The sequence below is a fragment of the Convolutriloba macropyga genome, chromosome 14 (genome assembly GCF_964194025.1).
Source record: "Convolutriloba macropyga chromosome 14, txConMacr16.3, whole genome shotgun sequence".
In the NCBI taxonomy this organism is placed as follows: domain Eukaryota; kingdom Metazoa; phylum Xenacoelomorpha; order Acoela; family Convolutidae; genus Convolutriloba; species Convolutriloba macropyga.
In genome coordinates, this window is record NC_134481.1 from 33,116,449 (window position 1) to 33,135,732 (window position 19,284).

The 19,284-nt window shown below is 36.3% G+C and overlaps 1 protein-coding gene across 1 annotated transcript in view; it reads left to right on the forward strand.

Annotated features, from left to right (window-relative positions):
* LOC142353317 (uncharacterized) overlaps positions 1-18,216 on the forward strand; it is a 28,516-nt gene extending 10,300 nt beyond the window's left edge. Inside the window, exon 4 of the mRNA XM_075405548.1 lies at positions 15,478-18,216. Coding sequence (XP_075261663.1) covers positions 15,478-16,748 — 1,271 coding nt within the window. The 3' untranslated portion in view covers positions 16,749-18,216. The remainder of the gene's footprint in view (positions 1-15,477) is intronic.
* The last annotated feature ends 1,068 nt before the right edge of the window (positions 18,217-19,284 follow it).

Here is a 19,284-nt window from a genome sequence, read left to right on the forward strand (position 1 = left end):
TGGAGAGGTGGATGACAATGATTTTGAACAAAAAAGGTTGAACTGATATTAATTCTCACCTGATTTTTTTTTGTTTTTGGTTTTTATGTTGTTTAAATCTGGATTATCTCAAGTTAAATCTCAAGAGCTCGACTTTTTCAGTGCCCGCCAAATGACAAAAAAATGTGAACACTTTAATGGCCAGGCAATCAGAACGAAGAAACGACTGTCAAAAAACTTTTGTTTTTTGCTGCTAAATTAAAAATGTATTTGGTCATCTAATAAGTTTTGAGAACTTGGGGCGTTTTTCGATCATTTCATTGCTTGTAAGTAGCAGTGCAAGTTATGATGTATCTAGTTTGTTTTCTGTTTAATAGTCGCCCTCATCTTCTCAGCCGGCTATTATAGGGCTCCTATTTTTTTTACAATTCAAAGAATTTGAATTGTATTGGGGCGATGTCTTTTTTTAAGATCTGTTCACACATTTTCATGATTTTTGAAGTCAAATTGGAGTATTGATTTTGGTCACGCCGAAACATGAAATGGAGCGAAAAAGCGAGTTGTTTTGCGGCGTGAAAATTTTTTGCTCTAAATTTAAAGTAGAGTGAGAAAACGGTGTTTCAACAAAAATTCGCTTTCTCGCTAGTGGTTTTTTATTTACATGCGGCAATTTCACTTTGATTTTTTTGAATCGCATTTATTTCTAAATGGTTTTCACAATTCATTCATAGTCCGTTCTAGGTCAAGTTTTCTGTTTAGTCTAGTTTTCTGTTATGTTTTCTGAAAATTCTTTGAATTGTACGTCAGGACTTGTCCTGCTATGTTTTTTACTTCGTCGAACAAAAGAATGTTTCGCTTTACCTCATTTTGCCGCTTTTTCAACATTTCACGTGAAATCTTTTTGACTTCTCTAGGCTAGCTAGTTCTCTCTTCTCTTCTTCTGCTAAAAGTGATTTTGAACATAAGTTGCTCAGCAAAGCAACTCAAAATGAACAGAATCAGTATAAAAAATTGATGTCAAATAGAAACGGGATGAACCCATAAAGCCCAATTTTAGATGCCCGCTATTTGAACGTCTTTCCTATAAGTCTTAGTTACCATCTCTAATGCTTATTGGTATTGATAGTAGCCCCTGTAGCCTCTCTCTAAGAAACAGAAGTATGTTCAACTACGAATTGCCATCAAAATAAATCGGACTTAACAAATGTTTTTGTTCAAAATTTTTTTTTCAATATCTTCGATTCTTTCAATCCCAATCATGCTTACTGGAATCAACGGCGGCTATTTTCCGACAATCTGGCGGGTATATTTGGTGAATGTTTCCGTCCTTGGAATTACGTATATAGTGAAATATTTTAAAATTGCTCTTGGACGAATTTTGGGGCAATTATTGTAAACGTGTTGGCCCTCATTATGCAAATTTTTCGCTTGACCGTTTTGACTTGTCGAGTGACTTTTGCGCCCTTGAATTTTTCGTTTTGCTTGATCTACGTTTCTCTCATTCACAAGTGTCAGTAGCCAAACTCTAGTGGTGGCAATTCAGTATTAAAAGTCAAATGAAATGTGCGCCCAAATTGGTGTAGTTTTTCTTTTTAAATTTTATTAGTGGTTAAAGTGGTATATAATAGCCTCTAATGACGTGATTTGAAGCCCCCTTGTAGAATTTAGTTATTCTTCACCCCGTGCCCCCCCCCCCCCCCCTGAGTGAAACACGCTGCGATATTTTTAAACCATAATTTGTAGCTGTTATATATGTATAGGAGTTTTAATATTCAAATTAATGTATTAATGCTAGTATGTTATGGCAGCGGCACATCATTATTTGGGTTGTTTCTGATTTCATCGTTTTATGTTTTCATTTTTTGTATTTGTCAATTATCTAAATTTTAAATACTGAAAAATGCGGGCGCTGCGTAATTTGTTTCTCCTTGGAAGATACTTATAGTTATTTCTACTTTTAGTGCAACCGTTTGATGGTTTTTTGGCCGTCAATGACATAACTTGGAGGTATTTTGGCTGCTGATAAGGTGATCTCCTGTCGTTAGCGATCCGAGGAAATCATGTTTTTCTGCCATTACTATTTGTCAAGGCGGCTTTTTGATCTAAAAGTGAACCAAATTGCTGTAGTAATAATTTCAATTCCTCGCGAACGAAATTGAAGCAAGTATTCTAAGCCTGTCTTTGTATGCAAAATTATGCTTGGAGTTTTTGCGCTTTTGTTTGTGCGTTGATGTTTTTCTACAGCATATTTTGTTCTCGAGTGTATTTTTCACGCTTTTTAATTTCACTTTTTAATTTCTACGTGATTTAAACTGCTATTCCGAAATCAAGTTTGTTGGTAATATAAAGGCTATTGTAAGCGAGCAAGTAACAAAACCAGTATAGATGAGTGTGTTAGGGCGCATACAGTTATCTGGGAGGTCACGGTTGCGAACCTCCTCAGGGCGGTTTTGTTGCGCCTCCAAGAACTTGCTCAGCTGCACCCTCTCTAAATTAAATTGCCCCGCCTGGAGTTTCAGAGTAATTCTTGCGACTTTAGTCGGTGTATGCTTTTTCGCCAACAGACGAATATTGTTTTGCTCTCGATTAATTTCGAAGCTTTTATTGAAATTTTCGGCCGGTCTTTTTCATGCAATTTTTTTTTCAGTCAGTTACTATTGAAGTTCAATTAAAGTCTACAGAAATAGATTTCTTTTAAATTCGTTTCTTTATTGGTCAGTATTGAGCACTAGTGTCATTTTTCATTACAGAGAAGTTATTGGCTCTGCTAAATCAAGTCCTAACCACGTCCTCGATTAAAGCAGGGTACACCATATCACGCCGCAGTCGTTCGTTGGCCGTGAGCCTTTTATACTTTTTGCTCGCAGAAATGTACACAGTCTAATAATTGTAGCTGTATGTCATCCTTTTCTCCCACTGCTGGTTTTTAAAGATCAATTGTGATTGAAAGCCCATTGTGTTTTGAGAAAATTGGCTCAGAAATACGTATTGTTCATCGATTTTTGATTGCTCTTGAAACTTCCGAATCATTTTTTGCTTGCTTGAGTTTAAAAGAAAGAATTAATTTCTCCAATGAATAATATACAAATTACTGCACAATAATTTTGCATTGGAGAGGACAGACAACGGGGCTATAGACGCCCAATTTTCAGTCTACCCCAGAATTGAGTACAAATACAACAATTAATATAATTCCGAAAAAATATATACAAATTAACACTGTTTGAGAGATAGTCAATGTGACACAAAAATTAAAAATCAAATACAAATTTTGCGAGTTCGTGATTGCAAACTAAAAATGGACACTTCAACGTATGGCAAAAATTAGCAATTTCGCCTGACGCCTTCGCTTCAAAGTCTGCAGGAATAATTTCAAGGCTTTTTAATTTATTGTATAACTTGGTTGCACGAATCTTGATTGAACAGCGTTCTATTTTTCTTTTGCATAAAGGTTGTTTAAGTAACTTAATTGGCGATCCCCTAGTTTCTCTTTCTATGGTATAAGGTACTAACAAGTCATTACAAAAATTTTCACAATGAAGGCCACTGATTGCTTTCAGAGAAAACTTAATCAATTCATACACGTGCAGATCATAAACAGTCAATATGGAGTGCTTCCGGAATATGTCCTCACATGAATCGGTTCTTTTCTCGAAATAAACGAAATTCACAATTTTTTTCTGTAAAAATAAATAGGCAGAATCAAAGAGTAATTACAGCAGCCATAGACTAAGACTCCTCTTTGAACAATAGGCCTAACGTTTGATTGGTAAAGCTGTAACAGCAGTTCCCTAGGCACAAAATGTCTCAATTTTGCGATAATACCGCATTGCTTACTTAACTTATTTTAACTTCTTCAATATGACTTCCAAAAGAAAGCTTGGAATCAACAAGTATTCCTAGATACTTACAAACTGGTTCCTTTTTTATTTCCCTCGAGTTAAAACAGAAACTGTCTGACGCATTAGCTGCTGGAGTGACGCCCATCTGTACTGTTTTATCTAAATTGAGCACTAATTCATTTGAACTGGGCCACTTGCTAATATTCTTTATTTCTTGTTCAACTTCATTTGCCTGCATTCCTGCAGCAGTTAGGTTTGTTTTGTCTGCAAATAGAATAACATCAAGCTTTTTGCAAACTAAAGGTAAATCAAATATGTAGATAGTGAATAAAAGAGGACCAAGAATAGATCCCTGTGGTACACCACATTTAAGTTCTTCCCAGCTAGACATAACTCCGTTCAAATGAACACGCTGCACTCTATGCTCGAGGTATGATTCAAACCATTTTAATGCTTTTCCTCTGATACCGTAACATTCTATCCTCCTAATTATCATTTTGTGATCAATTGTATCAAAAGCTTTCCTCAGATCCAAGAAAAAACTAAAAACGTTTCCTATTTTTGAAACATCTTAAATTTTCCGTAAATTCAACAAGTGCATCAATTGTGCTATGTTAGTTTCGAAATCCGAATTGTCTATGATTAAACAAAGAAAACCTTTCAAAGTAAGAGTATATCCGATTAAACATAATTTTTTCATAGACCTTGCTCCAAGCACTAAGTAGTGAAATAGGCCTGTAATTATTTTCATCTAACTTTGAACCAGATTTGTGCAAAGGAAAAACGTTTGCTTTTTTAAGCTCTTGCAAGAATTCGCCCCTGTGGAACGAAAGATTTATTAAAAACGTAATGTACTCAATAGTTATCCGGGCTGACATTTTCACCAAAAGATTATCAACAAACTCCTCACCAGAGGATGATTTATTATCCAAATTTGATATTACAAGTTTACTTCCTCCTTTGTAACTTTAAACAGAAACATCGATTGTTGACGTCTTGGAACTTCCGGTTCATTTTCGGCACCGAGATGCTTGCTGATTTCAAACCCAACATTGGCAAAATATTTATTAAAGGCTATTGCGTTATCTTGATCATTCGGCTGACTAATACTGTTCGCCACAGTTTCCAGGACAGGGACCTTGGAACTGTTCATCACTTTATCACTTAAATCATTTTTTAACTTATAGACTTATCTTTTATCACCGAGGCAAGATTTAAATTTGTTTAAATAGAAGTCTTTTTTGGCTGCAGAGCACTGTTCTTCAAAGCTTGATCTTAATCTTTTGAACTTTTCTAGCCAACTATTATCATCGCTTCCTTTCCAATAACGATGAGCAATGTTCTTCTTTCTTTTGAGATTTTTCAGTTTGTTGCTGAACCATTTAGGCTGTTTTTGTTTGTCTCTACCAAGCTGTATTAAGGGAGCAAATCTGTCTGTAACATCTAAAAACACACTACTAAAGGCATTGAACGCATTTGAAGGATTGGTACACGTTGTTATTTTTTTTCTTAATGCCAACTCTTTATCTAGTTCATATAAATAGCGTTTAACTTTTTCTGGATCTTTTGCAAACTTAGTATTTCTAAAAAGTATTCTAAAAAGAAGTCTTTATTTGTTTTTGTTCGAACTCTCCAACTGAGTTGAATCGGGTAATGATCTGAGAAGCTTTGATGTAGCAGGACCTCGGTTTCACAATTATGTACATTTCGGTAAAGTGATCTAAGCATGTTGAAGTACTATGCGATACTCTAAATGGTTCGTTTACTCCTAATACAAAACCATTTGAAGCTATTATTTTCATATAGTCGTGTACATAATGATTCTGCTCAAAAATATTGATATTGAAGTCACCGCAGATAATAAAAGGTTTTGTAGTGCTGCTCCACGACTCCAAGAGATCAAAAATCTAAGAAGTCCGTTTTGGTCATGCTAGGTTTATTGTATATGACTGCCACAAAGAACCGTAAACTATTAGCACTAATTTCTATAACAGCAGCTTCCTTGAGAGGATTTTTGTGTATTCTTATCAAATCATAATCACTTTTCAACTGTATCATAAAACCACCACCCTTCGAACTTCTGTTTGTCAGCGCATACTGATGATAGCCTGTAACAAGTAAACTATATGCGTCATCGCCGCTTTTCATCCAGGTTATACTCAAACACAAAACGTCAGGCATTTTTTCGAGTCCATGAATTAAAGACTCTAGTGCACCAAAATGTTTCATTCGATGCTAAAAGTCCCCTAAAGCTAAAAGTCCCCTTGATTTGACTTTTTTAGTACTTTTTCACGCCGGACTATTTTGGGTGATCAGGTTTGATTTCATTCAGGGTTTCAGCGGCTAGCTTTATTCGTAATTTACTAATGAAAGTTTAATCAAGAAAAGGCCATTTTTTCAATATAAATCTTGAGAGTGGTCTATTTTATGCGCTAATAAGACCATTTGAAAGCATATAATAATTTATCCAAGATACTCTCCCTATCCCCGCTGAATTAGTTATTTTTTCATTCTCTCCTGTTTTTTGGTGTCTGTAAACAGATTTATATGTAATCAATTCATTAGATATGGCGTTTCTGAAAATTTTCGTGATTTTTGATTTTCAAAGGGAACTGATATCAATTGCCCCCGCACGAAGTTTGAAGCCATTATTGTTGTCTTGTGCCATTAGTGTAAAATTTATGGCTGGAACATGTAGACGTTTCGAGTGACTTAGTCACACTTGAACTCTTGTTTTTGCGTGATCTTCATCAATCTCATTCACATTTTTAATGAGCTCAATGCAAGTCGCTGCAGTTTATTAGAAGTTGAATGAAAAGCGCGCTGGAATTGGTTGAATTTTTTTCTTCAAATCTTTAAAAATCTATAATCGATTGTTGACAATTTACTACTAAAGTTCACTTGAAAAAGATATCATCAGCACCTTTATTAACTTATTGCCCTCAGGCTACAATAGAATCGTCCAATCATCAGTGGTTCGAGAGCGATTCGCTCGCCGTTAGCCGGTTGCGTTTGGTAAACGAATGATCATTCACTGTTCAATTCAGTTTCCAATGTTGAAATAATATCTTTAACTAGAATTCCTCCAGAATTTGATTCATGCAATTGTTAATTCCTAAAAGCTAGTGATTTTTTGATGCCTAAATTATTGTATTTTGTTATTTTTGGCTATTTGTTAGTGTTCTAGCGTTCCGAAGAATTTTCTTCGTTTTCTTTGAGAGGAAATTTATATAATGAAATAATGAAATGAAGAAATTTTGTTTGTTCTGTTTCTTGTTAGGTTTACTTAGTGGACCCGAACTTAAATATCAAATTGTTGGAGTTTTATTGCTGGATTGAGCGGGTCCTGGGTTTGCATCGGTTTCTTTTTATTTATCTCATGTTTTTGGGTGTTAAATTGATCACCTTTGCTATACGTGGCAGTGTTCAATGTTTGTCTTTTCAGTTTTGAACAAAATTTTCGATGAGTTCTTCATTTGGGAAGTTCGTTTGGAAATTTTTTGTCTAAGACAATAGTTTTGCTTGTAATTCGATCTTCTTTTCTTTGGTTGTTTCTCTGAAGTTGGACAGTTTTTTTTTGCATACGACGTATCCACGCTGATGCTAAAGCTAAAAGTCCCCTATTTCACATATCTTTGAGAAATTGTCTCTAATGGCGAGGTACTCTCTGAGAGGACACAAAACGTTTTTCGCTACTGGAGTTGGTCTTGATTTCAATAGGCTTTTCGTTTAAATTTGATTTTGAAATTTTGTTTGAACTGCTTGAGCGACCAGAGTAGGTGTGAAAATATGTCTAAGCTGTTTTTAATAGCTGTATCATCTTGTCAGTTGGCTATTATTACGCGCCTGTTTTGTTTTTAAAAGCCGCACAGCGATAGCTGGGGCTATTTTTGGCCTTCTCTTGGTTTTTTTTATTTCGTTGTCTTGATTCTTGTTACGACCATATGACGGCACAACCACTTCAAATCTTTTTTTTGTTCATTCGCTCATGCAATTTCAACTGAAGTGCGTGCGTGACGTCATTTTTTTTCTCTTAGTGGAGCTAGTTTTTGTGTTCTTTCGCGTGATGATGTTTTTGGTCACACATGACTTACTCTCTCAAAATTGACTTCTTCAGTCTGAAATTGACTTTCTACTTTCATTCAAAGAGATAAGGTCAAGTGAATGCGTGTCACTCTAATGGAAGGGTATTTGAGAGCAGCTAATAGAAGCAGCAATAAGTTAATCAAATTCCTAATCAAAATCTTAGATCTCAGCATTTAATAAAAAGAAGAGTTTTTTTTAGTCTGTTTCATGTATGTTTTTGAGAATACATGAAACAATTTTCTGACAATCTGCGACATTTTTTTGGCAATCTGCCAGGTATGTTTTTATATTGCGTCAAATATCGATTTTTAAGCTTTATCTAATTTTGCCGATTGTTCAACATTTTGCGTAAAATGCATGACTTCTCTGGGCTGATTTCACTCGCTGCTTATTCTGATTAATCTGTATCTAAGCGACAGTTGCTCAATGTCAAAAAGGATATCAAATTTGGAAACGAGACATCGAGATAAACCCATCGAGCCCTCTTATAGAGATGTCGTTTGCTTAATGCTTAATGTTTGGAATTGGCCTAAGTTACCAGATCCAATGCTTATTAACATTGATACTAATCACTCTACGCTTTCTCTGAGAGGCAAGGGTATGCGTATTTGTCAAATGCAATGCAAAATAACGCGTATTTATCTTTGTAAACTCGTCACTTTTCCGTTTTATTTTGCTTGTTTCAATGCCAATGGATGTCTAGGGAGTCAATAGTTGCTATTTGCCCTCAATCTACCGGGTGTTTTTTATAGTTAAAATGGTTTTTCTATCTTACTTTATGTTTAGCTGCTGGAAGGCCGTAGCTTAATGTTAATGTTAAAAGGTCATTTTTAGAGTTTTTGAGTCCAAAATGTTGCAATTTTTCGTTTTTTTGTCAATTTTTGAATTGAGGCTGTATCAAGTTGATGAAGGGCTTCTGCAAGACATAAGTACTTTTTATGACCATTTTAAGAGCTATATGTTCTGGTAATCCAATCAAAAACTCGCAAATTTATACCAATTTTCACAATTTTTAAGGTGTTTGAAAGTTTGATTTTTTTCAGCCCTAGGTGTCAACAAACCTCCTCTTGGGTTTGATAATAGGTTACTGCATAGTTTCTAGTCATAATGAAATGGTTTCAAGATTTGAATATCAGGAATTTTAGTTTTTTTTTTACAATACTTGAAGTTTTTTTCATTTTTTTGACATTTTCATATTTCACGTTTGTTTTTCTGCCTCAGGGGATAGAGAACCTCCGTTAGGGTTTGTTCATAAGTCATTGGGATTTGTTGGCCATGGAATAGTTTTCAACTTTTGAATATCTGAAATTTTAAGAATTATTTTAAAAACCTTGCAATATTTTTTGAAAATTTTTATTGTTTAGGTTTCTCTATCCCCAAGAGCCGAGGAAACTCCTCTAGCGTTTGATAATAGGTTACTCCATAGTTTCTAAATTTAATTGAATGTTCGTCAAGATTTTAATATCTCGATTTTAAGCAATTTTTTAAAATAGTTTTTTGAATATTTTTTGATTTTTTTTTTAGTTTTTCGGGCACCTGAGAGCTCTTCCAAGGTTTGATAAGCTGTTTCATATTGTCTAGATCTTATGGAATAGTTATCAATATTTAATGACTCCAGTTTTAGCAATTTTTTTGATAAATTTTTTGATTTTTTGATTCCAAGAGCCGAGGAAACTCCTCTAGGGTTTGATAATAGGTTATTCCATAGTTTCTAAATTTAATTGAATGTTCGTCAAGATTTTAGTATCTCGATTTTAAGCAATTTTTTAAAATAGTTTTTTGAATATTTTTTGATTTTTTCTTTAGTTTTTCGGGCACCTGAGAGCTCTTCCAAGGTTTGATAAGCTGTTTCATATTGTCTAGATCTTATGGAATAGTTATCAATTTTTAATGACTCCAGTTTTAGCAATTTTTTTGATAAATTTTTTTGATTTTTTGATTCCAAGAGCCGAGGAAACTCCTAGTGTTTGATAATAGGTTACTCCATAGTTTCTAAATTTAATGGAATGTTCGTCAAGATTTTAATATCTCGATTTTAAGCAATTTTTTTAAATAGTTTTCTGAATATTTTTTGATTTTTTTTGTAGTTTTTCGGGCACCTGGGACCTCTTCCAAGGTTTGATAATAGGCTGTTTCATATTGTCTAGATATTATGGAATAGTTATCAATATTTAATAACTCCAGTTTTAGCATTTTTTTGATAAAATTTTTTGATTAATTGGAAAATTTTGGAAAATTGTTATCATATTCCAAATCTATGATCTTTTTGAGCCAGTGATACTATCTAAGGCTTGAAGTTGGGATACTCTATGGTCTCTTGAGACAATGATATGTTTCAGAGTATATCAATATCTAGAAGTTTAGCAAGATTTTGTTACATATTGCAATTGTTTTTAAATTGTTTGAGTTTTTTGTCCTTTTTCTGAGTTTGACTATCATTACTGGCCGACGAAACTTTTCAAGTCATGCAGATGGGTTATATGACAGAATTCTAGAGACAAAATGGTTTTGATCCTTTTTTCTCCGCGAAATCTGGAAGCTTTTCTTTTGAATTTTGCTTTTTTCAGTTTTCTATGATTTAATTACTAACAAGGCTTGAAAACGGGAAGTTGCAGAGTCGAATCTGATCATGGAAAATATTCCTAGCTCTCTCAGTTGGTTGGGGTTTCTTTTCTTCTCTTTCTCTTTCACGTTTTAACTCCCTCAAAATATCTCTATCTCCCTCTCTCCCTCCTTCCTATACTCTTTTTGTTGATGCCGCACTTCAGCTGCTGTTATTTGGCGTGATGTCATATTCTTTTGCCCTCATTAACGCTGAATTATAGTAGCAATGTTTTATCAATAATGACTTAACTAGCACTTTTTAGGAAATTATTGTTAATTGCTCATAAGCAATTTGTAGCAAATATATTAACCATGTTTGTCTCTTTTATGCAATTTTTCGCTGGACCAATTTTTGTTCTGACCCATTTGACTTTTCGTCTCCAGAAACGGGATAAAGAGGTAACGGCGAGTGGGCATTAAGTTTTCTTAGAGTCTGTCAGCTCACTAGTCTCCAAGTTTGCGATTCACAGAAACTGCTTTAGAGACTATACTTATGGTGTGAAGGTCGGTTCTCAGAAATTGATCCCACACCCACCCACCGTCCCCACTTCAGCCCTCCAATCCCCACCCCTGCACATCGTTCAGGCCCTAAGGGCCCCATGCTGTCAAATATCCTCTCCCACCGTTGCACACCCCCCCCCCCCCCACTCATTTGTCAAATGCAATGCAAAATAACGCGTATTTATCTTTGTAAACTCGTCACTTTTCCGTTTTATTTTGCTTGTTTCAATGCCAATGGATGTCTAGGGAGTCAATAGTTGCTATTTGCCCTCAATCTACCGGGTGTTTTTTATAGTTAAAATGGTTTTTCTATCTTACTTTATGTTTAGCTGCTGGAAGGCCGTAGCTTAATGTTAATGTTAAAAGGTCATTTTTAGAGTTTTTGAGTCCAAAATGTTGCAATTTTTCGTTTTTTTTGTCAATTTTTGAATTGAGGCTGTATCAAGTTGATGAAGGGCTTCTGCAAGACATAAGTACTTTTTATGACCATTTTAAGAGCTATATGTTCTGGTAATCCAATCAAAAACTCGCAAATTTATACCAATTTTCACAATTTTTAAGGTGTTTGAAAGTTTGATTTTTTTCAGCCCTAGGTGTCAACAAACCTCCTCTTGGGTTTGATAATAGGTTACTGCATAGTTTCTAGTCATAATGAAATGGTTTCAAGATTTGAATATCAGGAATTTTAGTTTTTTTTTACAATACTTGAAGTTTTTTTCATTTTTTTGACATTTTCATATTTCACGTTTGTTTTTCTGCCTCAGGGGATAGAGAACCTCCGTTAGGGTTTGTTCATAAGTCATTGGGATTTGTTGGCCATGGAATAGTTTTCAACTTTTGAATATCTGAAATTTTAAGAATTATTTTAAAAACCTTGCAATATTTTTTGAAAATTTTTATTGTTTAGGTTTCTCTATCCCCAAGAGCCGAGGAAACTCCTCTAGCGTTTGATAATAGGTTACTCCATAGTTTCTAAATTTAATTGAATGTTCGTCAAGATTTTAATATCTCGATTTTAAGCAATTTTTTAAAATAGTTTTTTGAATATTTTTTGATTTTTTTTTAAGTTTTTCGGGCACCTGAGAGCTCTTCCAAGGTTTGATAAGCTGTTTCATATTGTCTAGATCTTATGGAATAGTTATCAATATTTAATGACTCCAGTTTTAGCAATTTTTTTGATAAATTTTTTGATTTTTTGATTCCAAGAGCCGAGGAAACTCCTCTAGGGTTTGATAATAGGTTATTCCATAGTTTCTAAATTTAATTGAATGTTCGTCAAGATTTTAATATCTCGATTTTAAGCAATTTTTTAAAATAGTTTTTTGAATATTTTTTGATTTTTTCTTTAGTTTTTCGGGCACCTGAGAGCTCTTCCAAGGTTTGATAAGCTGTTTCATATTGTCTAGATCTTATGGAATAGTTATCAATTTTTAATGACTCCAGTTTTAGCAATTTTTTTGATAAATTTTTTTGATTTTTTGATTCCAAGAGCCGAGGAAACTCCTAGTGTTTGATAATAGGTTACTCCATAGTTTCTAAATTTAATGGAATGTTCGTCAAGATTTTAATATCTCGATTTTAAGCAATTTTTTTAAATAGTTTTCTGAATATTTTTTGATTTTTTTTGTAGTTTTTCGGGCACCTGGGACCTCTTCCAAGGTTTGATAATAGGCTGTTTCATATTGTCTAGATATTATGGAATAGTTATCAATATTTAATGACTCCAGTTTTAGCATTTTTTTGATAAAATTTTTTGATTAATTGGAAAATTTTGGAAAATTGTTATCATATTCCAAATCTATGATCTTTTTGAGCCAGTGATACTATCTAAGGCTTGAAGTTGGGATACTCTATGGTCTCTTGAGACAATGATATGTTTCAGAGTATATCAATATCTAGAAGTTTAGCAAGATTTTGTTACATATTGCAATTGTTTTTAAATTGTTTGAGTTTTTTGTCCTTTTTCTGAGTTTGACTATCATTACTGGCCGACGAAACTTTTCAAGTCATGCAGATGGGTTATATGACAGAATTCTAGAGACAAAATGGTTTTGATCCTTTTTTCTCCGCGAAATCTGGAAGCTTTTCTTTTGAATTTTGCTTTTTTCAGTTTTCTATGATTTAATTACTAACAAGGCTTGAAAACGGGAAGTTGCAGAGTCGAATCTGATCATGGAAAATATTCCTAGCTCTCTCAGTTGGTTGGGGTTTCTTTTCTTCTCTTTCTCTTTCACGTTTTAACTCCCTCAAAATATCTCTATCTCCCTCTCTCCCTCCTTCCTATACTCTTTTTGTTGATGCCGCACTTCAGCTGCTGTTATTTGGCGTGATGTCATATTCTTTTGCCCTCATTAACGCTGAATTATAGTAGCAATGTTTTATCAATAATGACTTAACTAGCACTTTTTAGGAAATTATTGTTAATTGCTCATAAGCAATTTGTAGCAAATATATTAACCATGTTTGTCTCTTTTATGCAATTTTTCGCTGGACCAATTTTTGTTCTGACCCATTTGACTTTTCGTCTCCAGAAACGGGATAAAGAGGTAACGGCGAGTGGGCATTAAGTTTTCTTAGAGTCTGTCAGCTCACTAGTCTCCAAGTTTGCGATTCACAGAAACTGCTTTAGAGACTATACTTATGGTGTGAAGGACGGTTCTCAGAAATTGATCCCACACCCACCCACCGTCCCCACTTCAGCCCTCCAATCCCCACCCCTGCACATCGTTCAGGCCCTAAGGGCCCCATGCTGTCAAATATCCTCTCCCACCGTTGCACACCCCCCCCCCCCCCTCTATTGTTGCACCAGACCCCTTTGCCCCTCGCTGCGGTGCGCCCCCTGCTGCGCTCACCTCACGCCCCTTTAATTAAGCTTAATCTAGCCTCACTAAACTGTGGCTAGCAACTGATGAAGCCAGTCGTTGCTACTGATGAACAGCAATTCACCCGACGCTAGTTGGTTATGTTTAATATATCCTAATTTTTTGGCCTTTGAAGCTTTTTTGACATTTTGCTGTCTTAGATGATTGAGCAATTTTTGCGTTTTTGAGCATTATGAGCTGTTTTTTAAACAAAACCCTTGTTAAAATTGGTTTTAATGTTATTTAAGCCTGTCTTTTGTCATTTGCTTTTTGAATAGTTGATTTATGCAGTTGGTTCCAAGGTCTTTGGCTATGTCTTTGTAATCTTTTGACAAGTTTCAGTAATGATTTTTATAACACCAGAACAAGAAGTGGAGCAAAAAGAGGGGTTTTGCAGCGTGAAATGTTTTCTACTAGTTGGAGAACGGTGTTAAATCTATTTTTTAAAGAGTATTTGTTCACGTGTTGAAATTTGAGAGATCTACTTCATGTCTTTTCCTTTGATCTCTCCGTTTGAACATCAGTTGATACAATCGAAAACAGGCCATTGACGTTTGCGAGCCCTTTCTTAGATATTATTTTTCCTGAAACGCTTTGCAGTGTATTTTGTGCAGGTTATTAATAGCTCTCCAATGAGAAATTTTTGTAAACGTGCGTCTATTTTATTCAGATTTTTTGCTTGACCGTTTTTGCGCTTTTCTTCCAGAATAATCTTTGACTTCTCGAGTGACCTTTACACGCACATCTTGATTTTTGAATGGTTTCAATTGCTCTGGCTCTGAAATAAAGTTTGTTTTTCAAACAAAACCGATTGTCAGAGATACGATGACAGGGCCCTGATAGCTGAGCGGTTAATGCCTCTGTTGAGATCAAGGAATCGGACTCACCCTACCTTCGTCTGATGTTTATGCATCCATAAAGAAAAATTTACGCCCCGCCTGCCAGTCGAGAGCAATTTTTCCGACGTTAGTCGGTTTATGTGTATTTATTGAACAGAAATTGAGCCAAATGAAAGTATAATAATTGCTCTCTGACTATTTGACTTTTCGTCCTTAGAAACGAGATAAATAGAGGGCATTAGTGGGTGTATATTATTTGAATCCCCAAGACACAAGTGCCTTATTTTTAAATAATGATCTGGTATGTAATGTCACGTGCTCTGTAATTGAAGCGTGCAAAATGTACGGGGTGGGGGCTCAAACAGAAAATATCTAAGTTCTCTTAGATCCTTAAGGCTCATTATGCGATTAAACCAAACTGTTTAAGAGATATCGATTCATGGTGTAAAGAGCGGATTTTAAATTTAGACCCCCACTCCGCGCCAGTCGCTCTCACTGCCCCTTTTCTCCATGCCCACCACCCTCAATTAAGCTAAAGCTAGCATCCCTGAGCCGCAGCTGGCTACTGACGATTCCAACCTCTCGCCTAATTCACCCGATGTTAGTCGGTTATGTGTTGATAGATCTACAATGACAATGACCTATTATCATGTTCAACCGTCTTTGCAAAGTTTAAAGTATAAGTCAATTTACACGCAGATATCAGCGTCTAATCTGTAGGCATTGAGTCAATTATGTCAATAATTGTTAATTTGGTTGTTTTAGGTTACCAGCCACCTTTGTTTGGCTACAGCTCAAATGGTCTGAGCCCGTCTGGTAGTGCCCCTACCATCACCCCTCTCTTCCCTCCCACCCCAACAGCATCTGCAGGTCACCCTCACGGCGCCCTGGGCACGGCTGCTGCGTCTAACGGAGCAGGTCTGTCAGCCATGCTTCAAATGGCCGCATGCGGAGACGATGGTGCTATGGCGTCATGGATCAGTCCCCCGCACCCTGGATCGAGCGCGACTACCACCGGAACCTTGCCATCTTCTCCTCTACTGCCATCATACGAGCATATCAACTTGGCCTGTAGAACTATGGGCTTTTCTTCTTGCCGAATTCAGGCCTTCGTAGATCCCAAATCGACCGAAAGCCAACTGAGGGGTATTTTTGACTTGGTGCCCGGTTTGGAGACTTTCCGTCTGGGAGGGGATAGTCGCAAAGGCGGCTCTAATGGTCTAGCATACGCAACTTACGCCACGTCTTTTGCAGCGTACTATGCAAAAGAGAAACTCAATGGGTTAGAATTCCCACCTGGTTTCAGGATAACCACCAAAATGCTAGATGACAATGTCTCCGATGGTGCTGGTAGGTACAACAACGGAAGTAGCCCCACTGTTCTCAGTACTACCCAAGTTATGAACCTCCAAATGTCACGTGCAATGATAATCGGACAGGCCAACCTCATGGCTGGGAATCTGAACACGGTCTCCTTATCCAATGGGCCGACAATGTTGAAAACGAGCGGCTCGCCCAAAAGTTTTCAAAGCTCGTCAGCTCCGATGCCGACGATGGGAACCGGTGATTCTCCACAACACCAGGAAATAGATGTCGGAGTTAACGGAGTGCGAGGCTACGTTTACCAGGCGCCCCAGATCCACTCCAATGCCGTCAGTGCTTCCGCAGAGTCATACCCTAGCTTTACCTCTTCCTCCAGCGGGGGCAGCGCGACAAACGGTCCCACGTCAATAACCAAAAACTCATCTACGGGTAACTTGCAGTACCAAGGTAGCAACGGCAACAATAGCAACGCAAACTCGGACCATAATGGGAGGAAAACAAAGCGTGGTTCTAATGGTGGTGGTAACAGTCAAAGCAACCACAATAAGAGAAACAACTCAACAGGTGGCATGAAAAGCAATAATAATAACAACAACAATCAATCACAACAAAGGACATTTGTTTCATCGTCGATTGCAACCGCTGGGAGCACCGGCGATGTAGGGTTGACTAACGGGACCGCCGCAACCCCCACTCCAAATGGTTCACACTGAATCCGCTAAGCTAGTAGCTTCATAGATCTGAATGCAAATAATGCCCAACCTCTAATGGCAGCAAGAAACTAAGAAGAACTTTGCCCAAATCAACAAAGTTGCCATGTGTTAGCAATTAAAATACCTAACATTGTTACATACGCATATATCACAATAAAATAGTACAAATGCGAACTGCAGTGCAGTGCTTTTCAGTTATGTTGAGTTGATTAACCAAAATTATGCTCACTGGTTCTAAGTGAGTGGAAATTCATCGTTTCATGTGCAAACATACTCTCAACGCCTTTTACAACCCCCTCCCCACCCCCAATAAACCCTGTCCGTATTTGCTCAGACACCCTCACCCAGCCTTCCACTGGCGAAAGAGTAAGAAAGAGAGAGAATAGAAGAACCAATGCAACCAACTTGACCAAACTAAGCGGCCTTTTGTCTCGATTCACCCAATCCGTATTACAATTCAAATTGCTAATCAAATTCTAATACTTATATTGTGTACACACTCTTTTATTATCCGGAGTACCACACTCTACCATCTTCGAATAATCTCTAGTTTTGGAGCTTGGGAGAGTAAATATAGTTTTGCATTATGTTTTGACGTACTTATCAAATGGCTTTTGCCTCCAACTATGCCCCCCTCCTCCCCACCCTTCACGCCTCCCCTCAACTCTCACGCACTTTTGCTCGCCCAGCTATCGCTGTATAGATTGGTTACCTTGAAAGGTAAACTGTGACCTTATCAGGTTTTATATGTGCCTAATTCTTAGAACGTCGTTCAATCCATACCGAAGCAGAGACTTAAACAATTATGAAGATATCTTGACCAGTTTTCTGTTATTGAATGTTGAGCAAGTTCTGAAAAGAAAGGCGTGTTAGCAGAAAATTTGTCAGCTAAGCATATATTGTATACTGCCGTTTTTCCTCCTCTCTTCAGATGCTTTAAATTATGTCAAGCCCCGGGGCTAATAATCACTGTAGTTTGTTTTTTTTTCCTCACTCTTCCTTCTCAGATTGCGACTCAATATCATCTTCAGAAGTCACCACATTGAAGAGTATTTTCGTTCACTGCACGAGTAAGACCAAGCCTTAAACAGATCACGTGGAAACTACGCATTAGTGTGAGAAGCGCTATCTTTAAATAACTGAACTGATCTGCACTTTCAAACTGAGTTGGACCCGCGTACCTAAACTATATCTACGAGGTTATAACTTCGCAAAGCGAACCAGGGTCATTTTTGTGTGCGGGATTTTTCGCGCAAATTAGAATGTTACGAAGTCTTCTGACCTAGAAGCAAATGGTAGATTTGTTGGCTAAATGCGCTGAAGAAAGAGCAGTAAAATGAAGAAATAGATATAAAATGATTTGATATCAATATATTTGATTTGATTTATTTTGTTTGCTATTCTAATCTAATTTTAATTTGCTGCTCCTTTCAGCCAGCTTTTCTTAAATTCAGTATTTTCAACTCGGCTTTTCAGTTAGCAACTCAAAGGGATGTCTGAACAAAAGAGATATTGTCACTAAACATTTCTTTTGTCATTTTTATCAATTTTCTGTTCAGTAAAGCTGAGGAATATCATAAAGAGCGGTTAAGCTACCTTTCTGTCTATTGTTACTTTTTTTAATTAAAGAATTCTTTATTTGGGTGAGGCGTTTATTGTTTTCTCTGAAGCATCTTGCTCGCGCTTTTTATTGACAATTCGTTAGATTTAGTTCGTCTTGAGCAATTTTGATGCCAAGAAAAACCCATTTTGTACGTAATCTATTTGGTAATCATTAGGAAACAAAATTTTCGCCCTCAGACTCGGATATCTCGAATTGGTCAACCTTTTCACTCTAGACCAATCTGAAAAATATCTGCAATAACTTACCCATTCGCGCAAAAAAAGCATATGAAACCGTCATCACAAATAAAACAAAAATTTTATGTATTCTGAAAGTGTTGTAGGTAAAAAAGCGTTTTCATTTACAAAACCGCAGTTTTCGAGTAAATGATGCTAACCGAGTGCTTTGTTTTAAATAATTTTTTTATACCGCAAAACTAAGTTTCAATTTTTGATGTTACAATCAGGAGAATGCGCCGACCGAAAATGTGTAGTTTGACTTAAGGTTCTGTTTTGAAAAATGTGTTAGTATTGTGTTACGGGTTTATCACCAAATTTTTTTTTCGAGGGATAACATAGCGGCATTTGATCATTAATTGCTCTCGAACGAAATTTGAAGCAATTATAGTAAATATGTTTGTATTTTGTATGCAAAATTATCACTTGACCGTTTTTGCACTTTTGTTCTAGAACATTCTTTGATTTCGAGTGACTTTTTAACACTATCTCTTCATTTTTTGTGCTATAATTTGCTCACGATCCGAAATCAAGCCTTTTGTTAAAATTGATAGTGAGCGAAAGGAATCAATAGCTGAGTGGGAATGATGTCAACCTGGAGGTCAGGGGTGCGAATCTTTGTTGTGTCGTTTGTTTCGCACCAATAAAATATCTCTAAGCTGCCCCCCTCTAAATTAAATTGACTTCGTCTGGCGAT